General features: G+C 42.0%; 1 protein-coding gene across 7 annotated transcripts in view; it reads right to left on the bottom strand.

Moving 5' to 3' along the window:
* KIAA0825 (KIAA0825 ortholog) overlaps nucleotides 1-24426 on the bottom strand; it is a 387619-nt gene that overhangs the window by 359388 nt on the left and 3805 nt on the right. For 6 of the 7 annotated variants that reach the window (XM_083151784.1, XM_083151782.1, XM_083151783.1 and 3 more), the window contains exons 2-4: nucleotides 14872-15010; nucleotides 9494-9659; nucleotides 7656-8304 (exon numbers count right to left, since the gene is read on the bottom strand). In XM_083151784.1, the coding sequence (XP_083007910.1) occupies nucleotides 7656-8304; nucleotides 9494-9659; nucleotides 14872-15002 (946 nt within the window). In that variant the 5' untranslated portion in view covers nucleotides 15003-15010. Of the gene's footprint in view, nucleotides 1-7655; nucleotides 8305-9493; nucleotides 9660-11592; nucleotides 11740-14871; nucleotides 15011-24426 lie in introns of those variants that run through there. The other variant, XM_083151780.1, reaches the window with a different exon arrangement.

The raw sequence follows: 24426 nt of genomic DNA, 5'->3' as shown, positions 1-24426 counted from the left end.
CCAGACCGGAATGGCGTCTGCAGCGCAGTCACCGTTAGTTTAAATGGCGCGCCTTGGCTGTGATTGGTCCGTCGGTCCGACGGACCAATCACAGCCTTGGGGGCAGGTGGGGTGAGGTGTCGTCGTCACCGATGACCCCCTCATGCCCCCTCACACCCGGCGGTGATTGACACCTGTGTTACCGAGCGTCTGATTCGCCGGTAACACAGGAAAACGCTGCGAATGGCTGTTCACATTGAACAGCCAATCACAGCGATCCCTGGGCATGCAGGGACATGTCTGCTGTCAGGGACAGCAGACATCGTCCCTCTGTCACTGCGTCTCTAGACGCAGTGGCACTTTGAAGTCATGACGTATATATACGTCATGTGTCGGGAAGTACATCCCGGCCATGACGTATATATACGTCAAATGTCGGGAAGGGGTTAATGCTGTCTTCCTCGACAGCATTGAGCAGAGAATCTCGCAGAACAAGCCCGACTTCACAATCAGTCGGGCTCGTTCTGCCGAGAACGGACGGGAATTGCCGAGCTCACGGCCTCAGCTCGACTATTCCCGGCCACGACCCTTTCTCGTTCCGCAGCAGACATTGTCCCGCCTGCTTGTTTCGGTTGAGCTGACTGAGAACGGGACTGGGTCATGGCTATCCAGCCAGCGGTACTTGTTTAGTTTCACGGCGGCCGATATATCGGATGCGATATCGGCCGATCCGATGCAGTTTTTTATCTGTTCATAACCCCACTATCCACTACGCATGGAGTTGACTTTATATAGTGTGGCGAGTGCATCCAATATATCGGTTGCCGTGAAACGAAACAAGTACCAAGCCAGCTCCACAGCCGTAACCCCCAGATTGAATACACCCCTTACTGTGTGGCTACCATATCTTATGCAAAAATATTGATATACTAGGTATATATTTTGTATTCTTGTCAAATGTGTTCAATCGCTACTGTGCTCCTAGCTTAATAAGTTCTAAAACGGATTATACCTTCACCTCTCGTAAACTTTGAACATATTGTCTGTACTTTATAAGAAGTATTGAGAGATGTGTGACGGTTTTGCATGTCATTGTTTTATTATGCTTCCTTTTACATGAAAAATTCAATAAAAGTCTATTAAAAAAACAAAAACATTTTGATGAAACAGATTACTTTTGCTGCATAAAACTAGCAAAATTATTTTTATTTTTAAAACGTATACCATGAGCTAGGCAAGAATCAAAAGTAAAGCCCCAGATAATTTTGTGCTGCAGTAGGTTACGGTAGGTGTGCCAGAGAACAATGGGCCTTATTCTGATCGTAGCGGCCAAACGTGCGTACGTTCGCTATTAACGTACGCTATCCGCACGCGGCCGTTGGGGTTAAGTCCACCCACAACTCAGCCGCATACGTACGGCCAGAAACAACGTCGAAGGGGAGTGGCGTACAAATGTGCGTATGCCAATGTACACGGACGGGCCAGCCCTTACACTCCGACAACTGGCGTACAATTGAGCGTACACCACCGTTTACGGACGTCTCTCGTCCGTCTTCCCACCGCCTTCTTGCGGCTATCTGAGCGTACGCCAGCTTGCACGGACGGGTCCCTATTGTTTTCAATAGAAAAGTCAGCTTATGTCACCGCTCGTGAGAGTGAGCGTACGTCCGTGTACGCTGACATACCCTTCACATATATGGACCTGCAAATCTTGCCTTTCAACTATAATTATGAAAATTAATTAATTGAATGAATTAATTAATGTGCAAAATAGTGGGCATGGGCTTAAAACATTGCTGAAACATCCTTTGTAGGTGTTAGATGTGGTTTATGTTATTGTATCATAAATACAAAACCTATGTTTGTATTAGAGTGAACACGTTGACACATGTCGACTTGTGTCGATTGAGTGTGCTACTGTGTAAAGTCTATGAAAGCACGTAGTGAATGTGTCTAACTGTTTAGCAAATACCTACCTTAGCGTATATAAGCAGGTCTTAAAAAGATTCTTACCTTAAATTAAACAAACCTTTAAATGTAGAGAAGTATAGAAAGATAAGCTTCCAATGTGTTTGAGTGCTGTGTGTGGCTTGCAGGTAGTGAAATCATGGTTTGGACTTAATAGACTGCAGCATTGGTTATTACATTCAGGTGTATGTGTTTGGTAGTAATCAGCGTAAATTAGCAAACCCAGGCGCACGCTGGCATGCGGTATCTGTAGGGGTGGTTTGAGATGGCGGTTGGCGGCCGCCTGTTTTGTGTCCGAAATGAACGGTGCTTTAGTCGATCGTGCGGTAGTAGCACCGCTCATTTTTGGTGCACACCCCCGTGTACGCCCATATTTACGCCCATTTTCCCTCATTATTTCGGCCGCTCCCCTCATCACGCCCCTATGCCGCCCCCAATGCCCGTACACTCGCGTACAGGATTTTTCGCACGGAGAGACCCGTCCGTAAGCGTTGTGGAGTGTTCGCGCCTGCGCATTAGCGAATGTACGCATGCGCAGATCATGAAAAACCCCGGAACGTACGCGTACGGCCCGGCCGCACCAACCAGAATAAGGCCCAATATCTTGAAGTGTAATGCCATATGGAAAAAGGAGATCGCCATCATTGGTTGAGGTGAAATGAGCATAAAGTGAAATGAGCATAATTCATATTATTAAAATAACTGAATTTCTCCTTTTCCCTATGATGTAATAAAGGCAGCCTGGGTCCTGTCACTGCTGCTCACTGCTTGTTCAGCTTCTGCCGGCCCTGTAGCTGCTGTGAAGTTTCTGACCGAACAGCTGTTCGGAACGTCTCACACTACATACTGCTCTGCTGCAGTTCTGTCTGCTAGGCCATAAACAACCAATTGACGCAGAGTAATAATGTGAAGGTTAAAATATTGTATATCATGATTATCTGCTACATCTTCCACTGTGATGATGCAACAGAACACGACTGCGGCTCTGACAGAATTACAGCTTCAATGAATTATGTTATAGCTTCAATATGTCTAATAAATATCTTGAAGCGTATGTTCTGCCTTAGCCGCGGCATCTAGACAGCAGCCATACATCTGTATTAAATTTACATGGGTCAGTGTTAGATTACTCAGTTTTATTCATCCACCAGGATCAATTACTCCGGCTGCATTTCTCTATGCGCTACTTAGCAAAACAAACACCAAGTCAGCCTCCTCCTTTTCAGAGTGAATACTTTCATCTCTTAATATATACTCCAGTTTAAATCTAATGTTAATATTAAAAGATATGGACTTACTTCCCGGAACATTTGATGAATAACACAGTCACATTTTGGCACAGTTTCCACAATACGGAAGTACGATTACAAAGATTTAGACAACCCCTTATTTGATCATTTACTTGATCATTTACTCATACGCATGTTGTCTGGAAATTACCAACTGTGTGATGCTTAGTTCATACAACGTTACACAGTAGAGTTACAAACACATTCAGAAAAATAAAGCTGTAATTCGGCTGACGACGAGTTGTTCAACACATTGCAGAACATAAGGATGCAAGATGGAAAGCGGAGATGATGGGTGGACTTGAGCTATACCTCATTTAATCTGCCACAGCAATAACCTATTGGCAAGTGTCATTATTGCGCGACATCATTCACAGACTATTGTGTGTGCCCCCCCCCCCAATAACCTATTGGCAAGTGTCATTATTGCGCGACATCATTCACAGACTATTGTGTGTGGCCCCCCCCCCAATAACCTATTGGCAAGTGTCATTATTGCGCGACATCATTCACAGACTATTGTGTGTGCCCCCCCCCCCCAATAACCTATTGGCAAGTGTCATTATTGCGCGACATCATTCACAGACTATTGTGTGTGCCCCCCCAGAGTATGTTCAGTTCCCTGATGCATTGGTATATACATTGGTGCATCCGGCTGTGCGTATGGGCGGTCCTCCGACTTCTTGTATACTGGTTGCTGAGATGGTATCAAAGCTGGATGGGCAAATTTGACAGACATGTCATGCGGCAAATTAGCAAGTGTGTATGGTTACCTGAACTGGCGGATCTGGTGGATGGCAAATATCTCAAGTAAATGTGAACTGAGTTTAAGGAGAAACTTATCACACATTCTGTAATCTAGCATAATTATCCAGATCTCATGGCTTCTTATCGGAAAACCAAAGCATAATCCCTGATAAAATCTATTTGAATATTCGGTACTTGTTTCCTAGCACGGCGCCAGCGATTTTAATTGTATCCATCAGGTCCAAAAAAATCACGTTGATCGCATCGCATGCAAATCGTGTCGATCGCATCGCATGCAACCAAATCGCATGCGATGCGATTTTTACATTGGAACCAATGTAAAATGGTCCCTGAGACCCAATTTTACATTGGGCCTAATGTTAAATGCCCCCCCCCCCCAGACCCCAATTTGCATTGTATACCCACCCTGATGGGTCAAATACCCCCCATTGTTAACGCCACCCGACGATGAATGCCAACCCGAAGCATGGTGAGCGCAGCGAGCCCGCGAGGGGCGGCGGTACGCGTCCTCCGACCTTTTCATACCCCCACTATCCACGTCGGCGAGGAGTTGATGTTATATAAAGTGGCGAGCGCAGCGAGCCACCGAGCCCGAAGCGTGGCGAGCCCCGTGAGGGGACGCGCATTACTTCACAGGTATTACGCGTCCGCTCGCCACACTATATAAAATCAACTCCACGTCGACGTGGATAGTGGGGGTATGAAAAGATCGGAGGACGCGTACCGCCGCCCCTCGTGGGCTCGCCACGCTTCGGGTTGGCGTTCATCGTGGGGTGGTGTTAAGAATGGGGGGGATTTGACATACAAATTACCCATCAGGGTGGGTATACAATAATCGGGTCCATTGGCCCATTTAACATTGCTCCCTATGTAAAATCGGGTCCATCGCATTGGTCGCATTGTATGCCATTATAATGGCATACAATGGACCCGATTTTACATAGGAATTTAACATTGAGTACAATGCATTCAATGTTAAATCGCGTCAGTCGCATCGCATGCCATTATAATGGCATGCGATGGACCCGATTTTTTAATTGTCGGGGAAAAGGCTAAAAATAGCCAAAAATCGCGTCGGTCGCATCCATCGCATAACTTAACTTAATGGATGGACCCACGATGGGCGCCGTGCTAGGAAACAAGTACCGAATATTCCATAGGGAATCAAGCTGTTGCAGTATAATACCACAGCTAATGCAATACACATCTAATTATTATAGTAATTATTTACAGAATACATACGGATGATTGGCTGTCTGAATAGCAGTGGTCAGAACACCGACACTGGCATCTTGGAGGAGGGAATACCAACAGAGGTATTATTAAGTATACTTAACCTTCCCTCCCCACAGCCTAACCCTCACAACTCCTCGCAGCCTTCCCGCTAGTGCCTAAACCAGAGGTAGCCAACTCCAGTCCTCGAGATCTACCAACAGTTCATGTTTTCCAGACCACCTAGGAGGTGCACTCTTTACTCACTGGCAAATTACAAAAGATCCACAGGTAACATAGGGGCAGATGTATCAAGCCTGGAGAAGAGATAAACTGGAGATAAAGTGGAGATAACTTGGAAGAGTTAACGCACCGGCCAATCAGCTGTGTTTGAAATATGACAGTTGGGATCTGATTGGCTGGTGCGTTATCTCCTTCCACTTTATCTCCAGTTTATCTCTTCACCAGGCTTAATACATCTGCCCCATAGAAACATAGAATTTGACGGCAGATAAGAACCATTTGACCCATCTAGTCTGCCCCTTTTTTTTAACCCTTCAGGTAATCTCAACCCTTTTTAATCCTTATTTCTTTGTAAGGATATTCATATGCCTATCCCAAGCATGTTTAAATTGTTCTACTGTCTTAGCCTCTACCACCTCTGATGGGAGGCTATTCCATTTATCCACTAGTAATTAGAGATAATTACTTAACTTGTGATTCTGTGAGGAGACCAGGAAAATGTTAACTGTTGGTAGCTCTCGAGGACTGGAGCTGGCTACCCTTGGCCTAAACCTAACCCCTATATCCTGCCGCCTTAATCTAACCCCCATGCCCTGAAAATAAACCCTAACACTACTTCTAAGTGCCTAAACCCCCTTACCCAGCCGCATGCTTGCACTGCCCTTATATTTACCACTCTGCATCCCATCATCCTAATTTATGCCGGTATTCCCTGCGATTGTTGGCAACCTGACTGTGGGGATGATAAATGCATCTCCTACAAGCCAAAGGACCTTGGGGTAAAATTCATGTTATATTTTCCTAAATAATAACAGAATGTCTATAATACATTAAACACCAACCTTAAAAACAATAAAAAATATCCAAATGTTAGAAAATCCTCTATACAAACAAAATGAGAAGAGAGCCTGACACGCTCTCTCTCCCAACAATGGGGGGAAAAATCTATAGGCGTACACACGTACAGATTTTTCTGTCTGATCTATCTGGTGGGAACAAAAACCTGGAAATGTATGGGAGCAAATGACAATCAAAAAATTGTTCCCAAACGCTGGAAAACAGACAGTGATCAGTCAGACAAATTGTTTAAATCATTCTGATATAACAAATTTATCAATAGCATATATTTTTTTCTGTTTTCCTGCATTTGGGTGGAAATATTTGATTGTCATTTATTCCCATACATTTCCAGGTTTTTGTTCCCGCCAGATAGATTGGACAGAAAAATCTGTACGTGTGTACACACCTTATCTTACATCACATACGATTTCTAAATGCAGCAACCACATAGAAATACATTTTAAACTCTTACATAACCTTTACTTTACCCCTGCTAAATTGCACAGAATCTGGCCCTCAATCTCCAACCTATGCTGGAGAGAATGTAACAAGATAGGAGACACCTTCCATACTTTCTGGGCCTGCCCAAAAATAAGACCACTCTGGAGGGAAATCTTCGACCTTGCTTTTAAAGTCCTTGGGGTTTTGGTCCAAGAGTCTCCTTTGCCGGCGCTACTCCATGTTTATCCATCAGATATTCCTCACCTCAAATTTTATGTATTAGGCCACCTCTTCATAGCCACCTGGGCTGCAATAGCCCAGGATTGGGAAAAACCCACAGGAAAATTCACCATTCATTCAAAATGGAAACAATGGGCTTCCACTAAACCCTCTCCTACAATGATGGCATGGTCTTGCTGGCAGGATTATATAATCTCAACTGAAGGGGCAAATCTATTATTTGATATGGCCTAACTTACTGGAGAACCATCATAGTATATTCATACATATTATAAACTGTATCATATTATTGTTACTATTTCCATTTTTGACCCTTGTGTTATTATTGTTACTTAGAACACTTATTGCTGTTTTTTCATGTACATCGATGTATGTTGGATTGTACCCATTTCCACCCTCGCCCACCATCTTTATTCTGTACCCTTCTCCCCTTCCGTGCTTAATGGAACAAAACCTTTAATAAAAACTATTTTGGAAAAAAAATAGCACCCATGTGGTTTTTTAAATGGGGAAACTCAGATTTCTTTGAAATGTTCGCATTTCGATTGCAGAAACCAGAAAAATACTCTATGAAATAGATGAGTGTCAGAAAATTTGCAACACAAATATATATGAGAAAAAGTACATGTCATCAGTATATATTGTAGTGTATACGATTAGAAAGTGTCCACTTACCTAGGACATGCACCCTCTGCTTGTGCTTCTTCTTGTTTGGTCTTGCTGGCTGAAGATGCTGCTCCTCATTGTTGGATTCGTGAAGTATTTCAAAGAATGTTTTCATCTCTTCAGTGATAGCTTCAAAGAAAGTCTCATTGCAAAACTTAATTATTAATGAAGAGTCTATAACACGGCTTAACACATACAAATCCTCTTTTATCATCATGTACACCTTGGGAATAGCCTCCTGGTATGCCCCAAGTACACTTCCAATTTGCCTCTCGCTACAGTTGTGCAGAAGCTCGACAACAAAATTCTGCTGGATATTCTGATATTTAGCGAGGACATCAGACTCAGGGTAGAGAAAGAGAAGGCGCTGTAACCATTGGGCTTTACAGTGAATATTTGAGTGACTGTTATAGGTGTCACAGTGTGCTTGCAATTTGCCAACTAGATCACGTCGTAAATGAAGTCTTATATCATCCCATACGGCCTGTATATCCATCGTGGAATCATCTTCAATGGCGTGTAGCGAGGTCTGTGATGTGCAATGAAAAGAACTTCCACTAGGAAAGGAAGGGAAAACTATGCCGCGCTCACTGGAGAGATCCATGAGGAATTGAAGAACGGTGTCCTCCTGATTTTCACAGTTCTTCAGAAAATGTTGCTAAACCAACAAAGACAACCTGAATTAATGTTTTCAAAGATCATTTAACATCATTTAAAAGTTTGTGTCTGTGTTAATAAAGGGAAATAAACTGCTTAGTTGCCACCTACAAGGTAACATGGCATGGCTGATATAGGGGTGTGAAGGGAAAAGGAGAGGAACTGTACACACTAGGGTGGAGAGAGGCTACCGGAAGGAGTAATTATCCATTCAAAGTACAGTAAATGGACTAGAGGAAGTCAACCAATCCGGGGGACATGTAAATACATAAATAAATAATGATTCTGGTAAAATGTAATTTAAGCAGCCCTCAAACTTTCATACCCAGTTTCTAGACCTGATGAATTGTTTTTGTATTTTTAACTACATTTTCAGTAAAGGTAGTTGTGCTATTGTTATGCCCGTTGCTACATATTGTTACCATATAGATAATACAATATCATGAGCTCTGTATTTTACTTTAAAAACTCAATTATGAAATGCAAACAAGAGGTGCACTAAAGACCCTTGGTCATCATAAGAAAAGAGCTATGTGACATAATTATCTGTTGCTTGGTGTGTTTAAAGAATTCAAAGCCTACATCTAGAGATATCTAGAAATATTGTAAGGCGCTGGAAGCTGTCTTTAACTACAACAAGGAGATACCATGCTGGTTGTCCCCCAGTTATAGTGCAAAACATCCAAGGTTGTCTATTGCCGTCGTGACTAAGAGGTTGTGTTATGTCATTATGCTGCCTGAGTTTGCTGCACACTGCTTTGTGCATCTGAAGTGATTTGCCAACAGACGATTTTCACCAGCTGTTCTGTTCAATAGTCAGGTCGATTCACGAAGGAGGGAAAGATCATGTGCAGCAAGGTACTGACATAAAAATGTGTCCTTCCCTTCTCTTGATCTCCGTATAACTATTTCACTCTCCAAACTGAAATGTTGTTTCTGCACTGTGTGGCAATCAAGAGTGTGCGTTCTTGCCTCATCCATACTGTATTAGGAGTACTTTCATCCAATCTCCCCATGCAAACTTTTGCCTCTCTGCAAATGTGGCTATATCACTCCATAAAACCTATGTGACATGACAGATGAGGTACATCTGCACACTTGCAAGTTTATTACTTAGATAAAAACTTTAGTGGATCAGATGATTAGACCTTTATGACCTCCAATATTAGATTAAAAAAAAAGGGGTTTACCACAGTCTTGAGGAACACCATCACTTCAGAGGGCGGGGTATCAGAAAGTCTACGGGTTGTGGAGCTATTATTCAGCCACCGGAGACAGTCCATTTTATTCTGGAGGATATCACCAGCACAACCTTCATTCGCTTCCTGATTAAGGTTTTCCAGACACTCTTCAATACTAGATGGAAACATACAGTATGCAGTAATAAAACATGTATATTTTTGTATTATTTGTTTATTATTAATAACAATAATAATAAACGGTACTTATGTAGTTTCACGGTGCAGATAAGTAGTTAGCATAGCGTCCCTATCAGTATCAGCGTAGTGTTCCCGCGGGCAGTGTAGTCAGTGTCCCTGTCAGTATCAGCATAGTGTTCCTGTCCGTTTGCGGCTAGCCGGAGCTTACGTAGTTAGCGTAGTCAGTCAGGCATCCCTGTCAGTATCAGCGTCGTGTTCCCGTCTGTTCGCGGCCAGGCAAAGCTTACGTAGTTAGCGTAGTCAGTCAGCGTTACGCAGTTAGCGTAGTCAGTCAGCGCTTATTACATTGTGTGGGAACCATTGACCATTTTAACCTGCCTTACATGACAGGTGTGAATGTGTTCCTGAAACACCCCCACTATCCACGCCACCCCGAAGTGTGGCGATCATAGCGAGCCCTGCGAGGGGGCGCGGTACTCGTCCTCCCGACCTTTTCATACCCCCACTATCCACGTCGGCGTGGAGTTGATTTTATAAAGTGTGGCAAGCACAGCGAGCCCAAAGTGTGGCGAGCGCACGCGGATAACTTGACGTGTATTCCGTGTCCCCTCACCACACTTTGTGCTCGCCACATTTTATAAAATCAACTCCACGCCGACGTTGATAGTCTGGGTATGAAAAAGTCGAGAGGACGCGTACCGAGTCCACTTGCCACGCTTCGGGCTCGCGTGGATAGTGGGGGTTTGAAATGGAGGCATTTGCCAGTATGTAACATGGAGCACTGGCAAATGCATCCTTTATTGTGCATAAGAAGCACTTGCACCCCACTTTGTGCACAAGATGCGCGCGCTACCGAATCCCTAACCCTGTCCGTCTCCCTAAACGGACACTGACAGGGTTGCCGTACCCTGCCGCAATAATTACTGAGACGCACAAGATGGAGCGCCTCTCCACCGGCGCCCTCATGATCCCCTCTCCGCCGGCGTCTGCCAGCGCAGGGGATCTGACGGTTACCGGCGCTGTGTGAGAGGCGCTCACTAGGCTTGCCAAGGACACTGGGGACAGAGCTGCAGCTCCCGGGGACAATACGGTGCCTAGCTGCCTGACAAGGGACACTACACTGACTACGCAGGGCTGCCGCGGAGTCACAACGCTGACTACGCTAGGCAGCCTGCCGCTATGAAACTACACAAGTACCTAATAAACTTCACAAGGCTATGATCTAATTCTCTCTGGACATTTTACACCTGCCCCTCTGCAGTGCACATGGTTTTGTCCATCTAAGAAGGATTTTGTTAGAAAGAGTGAACCAAAATAACCCCCCATAATGTCACTACTTATAAGGAGGACGGTAAAAGATGAATAGCTCACCTAGGGGGCCTGATTCAGCGAAGCTAGCAAAGCAGCGGACGTCCATAAATACTCCTCCCCCTCCCAAATCCCCTCAGTACACAAACATATCCCCTTGCATGCGGCTGAAGCGGAGAGAAATAAAAAAGTCTGTCTAAACTGACTTTTATTTCCGTCGGAGTCCACTGAAGAGGGGGCGGGTGCTGCCGTCATGTGACGTCAGCTGCCCTCCCTGAGCAGGAATTGCCACGCCTGCCAGAGTTTTTGGGGGATGCTTTTAAACACTTTTACTGCCTGCAGTTGTTTGGAATTAGAGCTTTAAAAATGCACAGTTATTCAAAATTAAAGGAGTAGCTGTGGAAGGAAATAGAAAGGGTTTTTTTATTATTATTATTTGTTTATAAAAAAAAAAATCCCCTATATTATTGTAAAGGAAATTTACTTCATTTTATAGAAGTTATTTTGTTGTTTGTACAGTATATAGATGGTATTATTACCCCTTCCAGAAAGGTTTTGTTTTCATGATATTTTACGATTAGATTACAGAATATCATTAGTACCTTCTACGTATTGAGAAATAGTACTTCTGTGCTAGTCTGCCAAAGGATATAGCGAAGCCATGAAGAAAATTTATACATGAAGATTTTTTCATCACCAACAAGCGGTTTTCCCCTTCTTTGTCCTTGTCTATGGTTTGTACTCAATTAGACTCAATTACTGTGCAAGAGAAAGTAACAGCCACCCTAAATGACTCTGGACCATTTCCATTCGATTTGGAAAAGCTCTGTCAAAGGAATTGGATATCAATTTATACTGTGCAACATTGCTTTTCTGTATGGATCTTCTTTGTTATGAATCCTGTCATAATGGTTAGAATTTTCCACCCCTCCATGTACTGTGCAAGTTATTATTTTTTTTGTCTCATTTCCCCCCAATATCTGCATCACTACATAGTTATATCCACACGTATTGCCAATAACAAGAGACAGCTCCTTTTTTCCCTAAAAAAAAAAAAAATATGAAAAGGAAAATAATATATAACTTGTAAACAAGAGAACTAGATCTGGAAGAATAAGTCCAAGCAATATACATAATCCTCCATGGACATATACCCAATGAAAAAAAGCTAATAAAATACAACAATGAAGAATTAAGTACTTAAAAATGGCACCAATACGGAGGATTGCTTGTAAAGATATACTGGCATGAGAAATTGCTGGGTTGATGACGTTTTGACCTGGGCCAAGGTGCGGTATGAAAGCACGAAAGCTTATAATAAGGGTTAAACCCAGGTCTCTCTCTGTGAAAGCTTATAAGAAGAGTTAAACCTGGGTCGCCCTCTGTTTAAAGGGTGACACAGGTTTAATTTGAAACCAGATTTACCAAGATCGGGAATGCAAAACATTCCCAATATCAGCCCGTGTTGTAGCCTATGCGCTACAGATCGTGGGATGTAGTTCCAGCAGGGTACTCCAGGAACCCTCCAATGGAAATTGCTCATTATGTTAGTCACGATATACTTGCATTCGCAGGAGCCCTGGTGAAAAAAAAAAAAAAAGGGAAGAAAGAAAACAAAATAAAAGCGCACAAGAAAAAAAAAGATAAAGAAACAACAAAGAAAAAATAGAAAGAAACTGATTTCTTACTAGATTCATTTTTTAATGACTTTATATTTAATTTCAGGTTTAAGGTTATTTCAAGGTTCACTCTCTAACCACTGCTATATTCTCCTCTTTCTCTATAGTTTATGTATGCCCCACACAATTATTTGCACCATTAATGTGTTATTTAGGTGTTTGTCTCTTGTTTAATGTATGTACAACACTTCCCTAAAAAAAAAGTACAGGGCTATTTCTAATATTAGATAGCTGACTAGGGTGCTAGAACATGGAGGGATGGTTGTACTTAATGCAGGTGACCGCTCTGGAACTCTTAAGATGCCACTGCCACCCTTTCACTTGTGGGGCTGGAAAGTGAGTATTAATGGCAGTGTGGGGTTGGGGTAGGGTGCCAAGAAGCCTAAAGGCCCCCATATATTAGTCAGAGGTACCGTATGCAGCCTTGCATATGATACCTCGACAACTCTCCACCTCATATGCTGTTCTTTTGCATACAATGTATCGTATGCAATTCCATTCACTGCCTCGTGATACAATGGATCATTGGTGCAGCAGTGACATACCCCGGATCCAATCCACATAGGACCGGAATCAGAAGTAAATACAATTTCACATTTTTCACACTATTTATCGGCCTGATGCATTAAAATCATGTGAAAAAAAGGCAGAAATCCCACTAGTGTATGGGTGTCTTTACAGGGGCCCTGCATATTGTAAATACATAGTTTCTTTTGTTTTGCCATAGCAGGCTGAATGCAGAGACAAGCTGCAGTCTGAGTTTTCAGGTTTTTAGCTAGCAAGTAATTATAATAAAATAATTAATGTCAATGATATACTGGCAAGAGTGAGTAGTTATTACTAGATTCACTGAAAGATAGCAAGTTGTAAACAATGAAAGAAGATGAACTATTTTTACTTTGGCTAAAACATGTGTAACTACAGGTCTGTAAAAAGAGAGAGCTGAGCACCTATTACATTACACACTACACCTGCGTATCAATGACTGATTTAGTAAAATGTACTAAATAAACAAATGAGATGGGCAGAACAGAAGGCACCAAATACAATGTGAGGATTTATCACAGCAACAAAATAAAATAAACACAAAAAAAAAAAAAAATCTCTGAAATTTGATTGACTATAACCAATTTTAACATGAAGTGATGGCCACTTCAAAATGAATTAAGGGTGGGTGGGCTGGAAAACACTATAGAAAAAGGTGAAGAAAAGACCTTTTCAAGAAGACTCCAAGCATGAGTGAGCTCAAAATGAAGTGCAGTGAAACGAATATCTTCTCATTATCAAACAGTCTTTTCATGAACGCTGAGCACTTTCATGAAAAAGAATACCTCACTGCCTGTGGCCCATTCAAATCACTGACGGGACAACCCCAATTGTGAACATTGGTTCTAAGTATTACAAAAGATTGGTATGTATCTTCTTAACTTGTGTAAACTCTTCTCGGGACTGCGAAATGCGATGCTCCTTCCATACACCTAAGCTCTAGGGACTTAAAAAGCTTTTATAGTGGTATTATGAAGTGTCCCATTCTGCAAAAACAGATTATAGTGCAATGGATTGCATAGGCTTTACTGGTAGTAGCCTATATAAAATCAGATTCAATTAGGAATAGTGTCTATAAACTAATCTTGAACTTCAAAATCTGGATGCTTGCCAAAAATGACAAAAGTAATGATTAGGTAAAAATTTTCAAGATACAACTACTTTTGAAATGTGTCAAAGATTTGTGGGCACATCACTAAAGTGTGAGCGCTTGACGGTGTCATGCAGCAGCCGCGGCCCTCCTCCAGGAGTGGCCCAGATGCATTAATGTTTAACACGCGCAATATGGGGAGGTGCCCCATCCTGCACGAAAGTGATGTCCCGAAGCAAGCATATTAAACGTGTGTGCAGGTTATTGGACATTACAATGTATAAGACTATTGAACATTTATTTCAGTTCTATAGCGCCCCCTTTTGTCGAAATGAGGAAATAAACATTTTTATTTAACAAATGACTAGCGCATCATTTGAACTATCTGCAGTTTAAATTTTTTTGTTATTTAAAGCAGAAGAACGCATTCCAGAGCCCTCTGAATTAAGTAGCTTATTTTTCGCTAACCCGGTATATCGGTTATAGATTGTTTAATAACTATTGTTTGTCAAGAATCTGCTTTATTCAACACAATGCAGTATTAAATAGAGTAGACATTATATTACCACAGGGAATTTTCTTTTAGCCTCTCATCAATGTCATTAAGGATCTGTTGACATTCCGTAAGCCCTGGAAACATGTCCAACACACTATCAAGTAAGGCAACACTTGATTGGTCTTCACCTGAGCACTCCATTTTGTCTTCTGCAAAAAAAAAAAAAAATTGGTATTAGAAAAAACTAAGCAATAAGATCTCCAATTTACCAAACATTTAAATTGCTCATTGCTGGTTATCTGGGTGGGTATAGTACCCTGGGCATGTTAGAAACAGCAATATAAGCAAAACCCAATCAACCTGCCCCTTGTCACACAGCAGGGCAGATGTATTAAGCCTGGAGAAGAGATAAACTGGAGATAAAGTGAAAGGAGATAAAAGCACCAGCCAATCAACTCCCAACTGTAATTTTCAAACGCAGTTGATTGGCTGGTGCGTTATCTCCTTTCACTTTATCTCCAGTTTATCTCTTCTCCAGGCTTAATACATCTGACCCAGTGACCCCTCTTAACCCAGTCATGAAACATTGCATTTCCAAAGAAGCTTAATAATAATTTGCTGGTGTGATCCGTATTTTAGTAAATCATATTTTAAGCACTGCAATAGGTCAGACTCATCTTTCCACAGCCAACAGCAAATGAATCGGGGATGATTTGGATGCAGCTGCGTCTGTGTCTATATGCATATGAAGGGCATTGGTCATTGGGTCGGGCAACATTAAGTCAACATGCGTTGTGTCAACCACTGATGGTCAACATGGCTTAGGTCAACTAATGAAATAGGTCGACATGGCTAAGGTCGACATGGATGAAAGGTTGACACAAGCATTAGGTCAACAATGACTAGGTCGATAGTCAAACTGTTGACACTTGCACCACCCTATGGCAGTTGCAGCTTCTCTATCCAAGTATGGCCTCTTATATGAACAATGCAGTGTCTCTATGGAATCGCTTTCACCAACATGTCCACGATACTCCCATAACATGTCCGTAAAGCGGACAGACGCTAACCCACCTCCCTGCCGCCAACTCAGAACAAATGTATATTCATGTAATTCTCTAGCATTGAGGGAGGAATGCTGTATTTATCTTCTGCAAATATTGTTGGATACATACGATATTAGGATACATATGAATGAATAAATACGAGACTACGATACTATATTCTAGTGGTTCTCAAACTGTGGGTCCTGACACCAAAGTGGGTCGCGACCATCTCAGAATGGGATTGCAACTCCACGTTGCTGACTATCAAGCCGATGACTTCTTAACTATCTCATACCCCTTTCACACGCAGAAAATGAAATTCCCAGGTGAAGCAGTTCCACCCGGGAATTTCATTAAATACGCGGGTCCTTTTTCTGTGTGAAAGGGTCGATCAGGATCTTCACCTCCAGGTCTCCGACCCTGCAAATGACCAGGGTCGGAGATCTGGATTGACCCTTTCACACAGGTGAAAACCCTGTGTAATTGAGCAAATTACCAGGTCTAAATTTTAGACCAGGAAATTTGCTCTCCTGTGTAACCCAGCGCTTCAAATGTTGGTTAATTGCTGGTAAATGCCAGGTTATCCGGTAGCCGCTGTCTGAAAGCGGTATTAGTCAGTGATCCAAACGAAGTCTGAAAAATCTCTTGAATTGTCTGTTGCTTCAGACTCCTCACATCATTATGTGCCTCCACAATGCTGCAAGCTATCTGCTGACCACACATGTGTGGCGACCATTCTGCAGTGACATGCTGGGGTCCTGTAATAATTTTAACCCAGAGCAAAATAGTTTGAGAACCCCTGCTATATTCCAGTGATGGATGTTCTCCAGTAGTGAATTTATTGTAGCTCCAAGTACACAATTGCTCTACAGTGTTTATAAAATGATTGTTTAATGGTATGTACACACGATGCAATATAGTCGCTGAGCGATTTTGGCTTATTATTGCGCAGCGATATATCACTCAGTGACCATATCGAACAGTGTACTGTTGCTCTCAGCGACTTTTCAGTTTTGACAAGTCACCATCGAAAAGTCCATTAAGGGCTGGCTGCGGGAGCACGCTCCTAGCGATTTATTGCCCTGTGCCCACAAAAAACATAGGCGATATGGTTACTCAGCGTCTATTTAGCCAGCGATACTGGCTAATATCGCCCTGTGTATACGGGGCTGAACTACGATTTAAAGTACAATTTAATGTCACAGTCTCATATAAATGCTGACGTTTTGTATGAGCGCCTTCCTCTGAAACTAAACCAAAGAACTTGAGTATTCTATAGATGCATTTTATATTCTGAGGCACTGTGGCTTTAACAATTAAAGTATTTCCATCCTGTAGAATTATCCTGCATTCATATTCAAGTGGTTGGCAAAACGTAAAAATAGCAACATTCTCAGCACCCAGCTACACATTGCCGTGTCAAATTGACTCTTTCTAGCATAGAACTGCGATTACATCATACAGGCTGTGTTTTCTGCTTAGCACTCTCCTCTAGCAAAGAGGAAAAAAACATTTTGTAAACATGACAGCTTAGTTTGCATATATGTATTCCTTTTAGACATCTATGTCATTTTTTCAGTTAACTTGTCAAAACAATTTATTTGCTTCCCTCAGATTTGCATGATCTAGTTAGCCTATGAAAATCAAACTGTATTCATTCTGTTTGGCAAATCATCACTTCAAATAGCCAATAATCGTACATGCTGAATCCCAACTAGATTCGCTGTGTGACTGGGATGTAAAGCAGTTAGAAAAGGATTGCATACAGGCGTGAGATATAAATCTCAAATTAAAAAGATTCTATCCAGTTGTTTACACTGCATTAGCTAATAAGTAATTGGACACTTAAGGACTGATGCAGAGTTGAATGCAAGTGAGTCTGAAAACATATTTTGCGTATATTTTTACTAAACAGAGTAAGACAAAGACAACCACGGGTGATGCAGAGTTGTACACAACTCAAGGGCCTGACTGGTTGGATGCCGTTTTGATTATTCGAACAGTTGTCCAACGATGGGAGGACTGCGCATGGGCCAGATTTAACATATGTAAACATAGATAGAATATAAAAGGAAGCATTTACAGTATGTGGCTTTGTGGCATTGCAAGTGACAGTGGAGGTGATGCTCATAGAAACTAATCTGATTATACTTATCTAGCACCTTCTAGAAGATCATCGCTAGAATCTGATTGGTCCCTACGGGCAACATCTCCACTTCTATACACATGCACTTTAGTAAATACACCCCTAGGAGTGGTATCTACTGTGAAAGGATTCCCTGCAGTCTGGTTCTATTGGAATTCAGAACAGGACTCAGCTCAGTAGAATTTGTGAACCTAAGTAAATGACACATGAAAGACAATTCTAGCCACCTCCAGCGAACTGAAATACTGTACATACGAACATCCACCTGTATTCTGAGTCTTACGCATCTTTGTGACATATCAACCACAGTACTTTGCTAGAGGAGATGAGAGGAGAGAAACCTGCCATTTCTGTAAATAGCATATGCACTAGCCCCATCTTTGGTTGAGGAGATCTGACTGAAACAGGATGGATCTCTGCATTCGCACCTCTGTCTAAAGTCCACAGGAAGCTTCCTCAAGGTAAGAACCTCCATTGTCGTTCTAGCCGTATGACAATGACAGATGTGGGCGACACCGAATTGCTTGAAATTGATCCAAGATAACAATGCAAATGTTATGTATGCCGTTTGCGAAGAAAAAAAAAATCAAATTGTAAAACCATTCCAAATGTGAGTGTGCAAGGATTTTGTAAGATTGGGTCAAAAGAAAAGAATGTCAAATTAATGTATGATATGACCTTTATAAATAATAATGAAAAATGTACACAAGGCTGTTGGCACCTGTTAAAGGTATATGATTCTAGTCATTTTATAATTCTAGTCCAGGAGATCGTGGACATAGTGTACAAAGTTCTACAATCCTTCTGGAAAATGTGACAACTACAAAGAAGAGTAATCTGATTAGAGCAGCCCATACACGGTAAGCTTCCAGAAGAGGCTCAAATGATTCTTCTGTAAATGCCTCATGGACTGGATTCTAGTCTAATAGATCTGCAAACAGGTTCTACCTAATGTCTGAGGTGCTTGACTACAGTACTTGTGGTAGCTGTGCGATGAACTTGCACAAATTCTGACAGAGCTTAGGGCCTTATTCTGGTTGGTGCGGTTCTGTACGCGTGCGGTCGGTCCGCCGATGTTTTGTGTTTGTGACGCACGTCCAAATACCGCATGAATTGTGTAAACTACGAACAGGGGGAGGAGAGGGGCGTGAAGGGCTGTTTGGGCTCATTACCATATGTGTACACCCCGCGTTTCATGGGCATTCCCATGAAAACGCTGGGCGTACGTATGGTAATGCGGCCGTGACGCACGTGTAGGGGGCGGACATATGACATAGCTGCCCGCCCAGATCCCTGCTTTTGCACGGAGAAATGCCCGAGTGGTCTGGAGCACTCGGTACTGCCTGACCACTCGGTCCTGCATTCGATGGAATGATGGGGGAGGTTCCCAGAGATGGAGGAGGTGTGTACATGAGAAATCCACTCGTGCTCCGTGCGGTCAGCGGCTTACCGCATTCGGACGCAGTGAGCAATCCGTAAGGAAGGCGGGGCTCAGGACGGTCGGTCCTGTCCGCATATTCGGATCCGACCGCACCAACCAGAATAAGGCCCTTAGAGCTGAGACTTGTCTTGAACCTTAAGAGAGAAGTTCTTAACCAAATCCAGTTACAGGTCCCAAAAATGGGTATGGATCATTAGGTCAACAAGGTTTAAGTCTACAGTCATTTGGTTGACCACTCTTGGTCAGCAGGCAGGTGACCCATAAAAAGGTTAATGTGCATTATGTTGACAGGTTCAAAAGGTCAACACAAGCAAAAATTTGACTTTTTTTTTTTGTGTCTATGTCATTATCGATTCAGCCGTATAGCAGTGACAGATGTGGGTGACACAGAATTGCCTGGAATTGATCCAAGATAACAATGCAGGATGTTACAAATGCCATTTGCTCAGAAAAAAATAACAGCAAAATCTGTCCCCATTCCTAAGTGTGCAAGGATTTTCCTTTGGATTTGTAGGATTGGGTCAAAAGAAGGACAAATTATTGATTGATATGACATTTTGCCCTGGCCATGCTTCAGGCACGGTGCCTTGCGTGTATTCCGGCTCCATGTCCACTGGAAAGGTAAAGTATGAACAGTCATTAGGTCAACCAATAGTGGTCGACCTAATGACTGTTGACCTAGACACTGTCGCCCTAACGACCGAATAGCCCTGAAACCACATATGCAGACCACCAACATTCAAAAGGGATGCACATTACTCTTAATTTCAAGAATACAAAGTAACTTCAAGATGAGCTTGGCACACTTACTTCATCCCAAAAAGCCCCAGATATCAGTCACTTGCACCAATATTTAACCACATGGGCCAAATGTCATAGGGTGTGAGAATCAGAAACTAAGAGTTTTCTCATCTTTTTTAAAAGTGCCAATCATTTCCATGGCAAAAATCAAACTGGGTTTTCAGAGTAAATGATTGCAGCTTTAAAAAAAAAAAAAAAATTGGGAAAACTTTCCCAAAATCTCCCACTTTCTAATTCTCACACCCTATTACATTTGGCCCCATGTCACAGTTTAGTCTTATGTTGTTTTAAAGAAAGCAGAGAATAAGTAAGAACAGGAACTGCCTCCTGAAGGGCACAGACGAAGTCTCGCTCGACTGCTGGCAGCACTCTTATTGACCATCACTGATCTAAGCAGAAATTCCAGAATCAAAGCTTCTACAGTAGGTTGTTTTTGCCTCTCTGAAGGTGTTTTTTTTTTCAAACCCTGCAGTATGCTGAAGTATTACATTTCCTGGCTTTTTGTAATGTATTATGAAAACTCTCTAACCTTTCAAACGTCAAAATCCATGAGTTGCCAATATAGACCCTGTCATAGCAGTTATGGAGTATTTAGTTAGTGCCGTGGATAGAGCAATGTATGCTTTATGCCTGGTATTCAGGCTCTCTTCAGCAGAAGGAAAGTGTGACCTCTGTCTTCTCCTGCTTGACAAGCTTTAATCATTTTTGGTAAGCAAGGTAACAGGGTGAATGTCTATTTTGTAAAACAGTGCGTGTATCAATTCTTTCTGCTGCATAACTATTTTATTCCTCAAAGAACCAAAGTACTTTGGAATTCTTGTTGGTTGTCATAGTCTGGGGGGTTGCATACTGGTCTACTATTAGCTTAATCAGTTCTCATTCTCCCAGATTATGTTCAGTCTAAAGAGGATGTCTATGTCTATGTAGTATAAGTATGGGTCGTGTTGTCACACACCTCTTTCCCAAAGCCTTCCTACGCCTATGACTAAATGCGGATATTCAAGTTAAATGTATTAGGATTGCTCCATAATCTTGGTTAAGTAGCATCAATCATTATAATCTTCCACTTAAGCAAGCCGATCCTCAAATGTAAGAGATACATTCGTACCAACCTGCAATTCTGTTACAACACACCTCACTATACTTTGCCTATGTGTAAAGTCCCTGTTACCACCAAGGTACAATAATTCAGCCGCAAACAGAGATGTGGAACCACCTGTAGATGAATAGGCTTAACTACAAATAATTGATTTATTAACTGTTCCATCTACATACCGGTATATAATGCCCACAAATTAGGCAGTTCTTTAAAGTGAATATTTATGTTGTTCATATCAGTCCCTGCAGCAATGGAGCTTACAATCTATAATCCCTGCCACATTTTTGTATTTACACACAAGGGTCAGGTACCTTACCAGTATGTTTTTGGGGTATAGGAGGAGTACCCAGGGAGAATCCATATAGGGCGTGAATGGGAATCGTAAACATGATCTCAGTGCTCTGGGGATGCAATAATAAACACTACACCACCTGTGATACCCCCATAAAAAGAAAAAAAAATGCATAATAAACTTGCATAAAATGTAACTTTGGGAACTACCACATCAATGCTACATTTAAAAAAATGATATATTTGAAAGCGAGCATATCTCCAACTTTACTATAAATTCGTATGTTTAGAATTCTGACAAGACAGCGGCTGGTTTCAGATAAATCGGCCTCCAGCTCACCAAACTGCCTGGTAGGGAAAAAAATCATTTTGAATTTAGGACTGAGGTAATAACATCTAGGGACCAGCAGGAACTTAAAAGTAAGATGTAAATAGCCATTGCTATGAATACATAACAATGGCTACCAAAAGCTAGGCACCACCAGCAATATTTTAGGCAGATTACTTGGATTTATGACTTGTCCAGCCCTGCTGACATGTTATTTTAAACATATAACTGTGGCTGAGTTTTCAGAATTCTGTTCATGATTTATGCTGCATATGCATCACATGATGACAAATCACCTATCTGTGACCAGGGAATGCCTTATGGGACCAGGTACATAAACTACTTTTAGATTATGTAGCTGGCCCAAAGGAATACATGCTACAGATTGTGTGTTTGCTCCCATGTGGTCAATCATAATCTCAAGCATATACTGTTGAAGTTCTATCTGCAAACATAAAAATTATTGTATCATACTACGATGTTATTCCTATACAAGTGACCTCTTGATCTACTATAAATAATAACTTCCAATCAGTTGTACTTTGCTATATATATATATATATATATATATATATATATATGTGTAACAAATACATTTACTTTTACATACTGTACATTAGGTAAGGAAACCCAAACAGTAGAACCAACAGTAACAATTGTGGGCATAAATCTGTTGTATGATGCCACAAAATGGGACGGCTCTTATTCCGGTTCACTCTTAGGCCAGTATTCAATGAGAAAAATTTGCCTTGTTTTATGGCGAGTTTGTGCTGTTTTCGCGTTGGAAGGAGCATTTTGCTCTCCAAAAGTGATTTTCGCTGTGTCTCTCCGTGTAGCAATTCTCCATCTTTTCATGGAGAACTGGAATGTGAACTTTTAAACTAAAAGGTTTTTTTTTTTAAATTTTGGTGTAAAAAAATCAGGATTTTTTTTCTGTGAAGGGGCATGTTATTTTTATTCATGTGCTTATAGCACATGAATATATATTTAATTAAAAAAAAAAACACCGAGCAGCCAGCAGAGGGCCGGAGCTCTCGAGCCACTCATTAGATATTCATATATTCACTGCATCCGATCATTACATATGCACGATCGGGTGCAGTGAATACTGGGTCCCCCGCTGGCTATAGGGGAGGGCAGCTTGTGCTGCCTGGGTCCCGGGGAGCCCACCTCACCTCCACATATGTTCTGGGGCAGCCAAGGAGACTTTAATCTCCCTTGCTGTCACCGTCCCCCGGCTCCCTGCCAGCTCCCTGCCGCGGACGCTCGTCCGCTGCAGGGGTTAAGACTCGCCGTGAGTGGTGGCGAGTCTTAACCACATTGAATAGTGGGAGCAGGAGTGGCAGCGAGCCCTCCAGAACAGGGTGAGTGCATTGCGAGAGAAAAAATCTCTCACCATGCACGGAGAATTTTTCACATTGAATACTGCCCTTAGAGGTGAATTCCTCCTCAAATGGACAAAACCATGTGCACTGCAGGGGGTCAGATGTAACATGCAGAGAGAATTAGATTTGGGTGAGTTATTTTGTTTCTGTGCAGGGAAAATACTGACTGCTTTATTTATACACTGCAATATAGATCTCACTTTGAAGAAAAACCTCACCCAAATCTAATTCTATCTGCACATGTTACATCTGCCCAACCTGCAGTGCACATGGTTTTGTCCATTTGAGAAGGAATTTGCCTCTAAGAATGAACCAGAATAAGCCCCTTTATCTAAACATAATTTTATAACAAGGATTCAAGGCTAGATGTATCAAGCTTCAAAAATTAATACAGTGGAGAGTGATAAACAATCAGCTCCTACCTGTGATTTCTCAAACCCAGCCTGTAACATGGCAGGTAGGAGCTGATTGGCTGGCTGTTTATCACTCTCCATTGTATCACTTTTTGAAGTTTGATACATCTAGCCCTTAAACAGGGCTTCAGATAAGGACAGTATATTGGATGTCACATGCTCTCTTGCAACTTTTATGCAATACTGTACAATGTTTTTTTTCCTGTGTCTTTTATCTACTATTTAAGTCGTTACTTTAGAAATTGTGGGACACAACACAAATGATGAAGAGCTTGACAAAAAAACAAATGTTCTGCCTATTACATTCTGTAATAAATGTGCTTTGTTACTCCTGCTGATTGTGCAAATTAATCCTAAATAATAATATTCTATTTTTCTAATGGCACACAGTATTGGCCTAATGCAGAATGCACTAATGATTTTGCACAAAGTGGAGGGAGTTTTTGCTACTGCACATGCGTCTACACACCCAAATTGTGTCAGCGCAGAGTAAAGGCCCATACACACTGGGCGACTTTGAGCTGAAAGTCGATCAAAACAGGATGTTTGTTTCAGCTCAAAGCCGCCCAGTGCATATGCCCTGAGGATGAGCGCTGCTGCGTACTCCCGCATCATCGCCAGGAAAGCTGTTCATCTGCACTGCTGAAACCCCCCCCCCAGCCCACTGCGATCACC

Source organism: Crinia signifera, chromosome 1 (genome assembly GCF_055691185.1).
Source record: "Crinia signifera chromosome 1, ASM5569118v1, whole genome shotgun sequence".
NCBI classification, from domain to species: Eukaryota; Metazoa; Chordata; class Amphibia; order Anura; family Myobatrachidae; genus Crinia; species Crinia signifera.
Note: the sequence above shows the minus strand (reverse complement) of the source record. Positions and strands in the feature narration are given on the sequence as shown.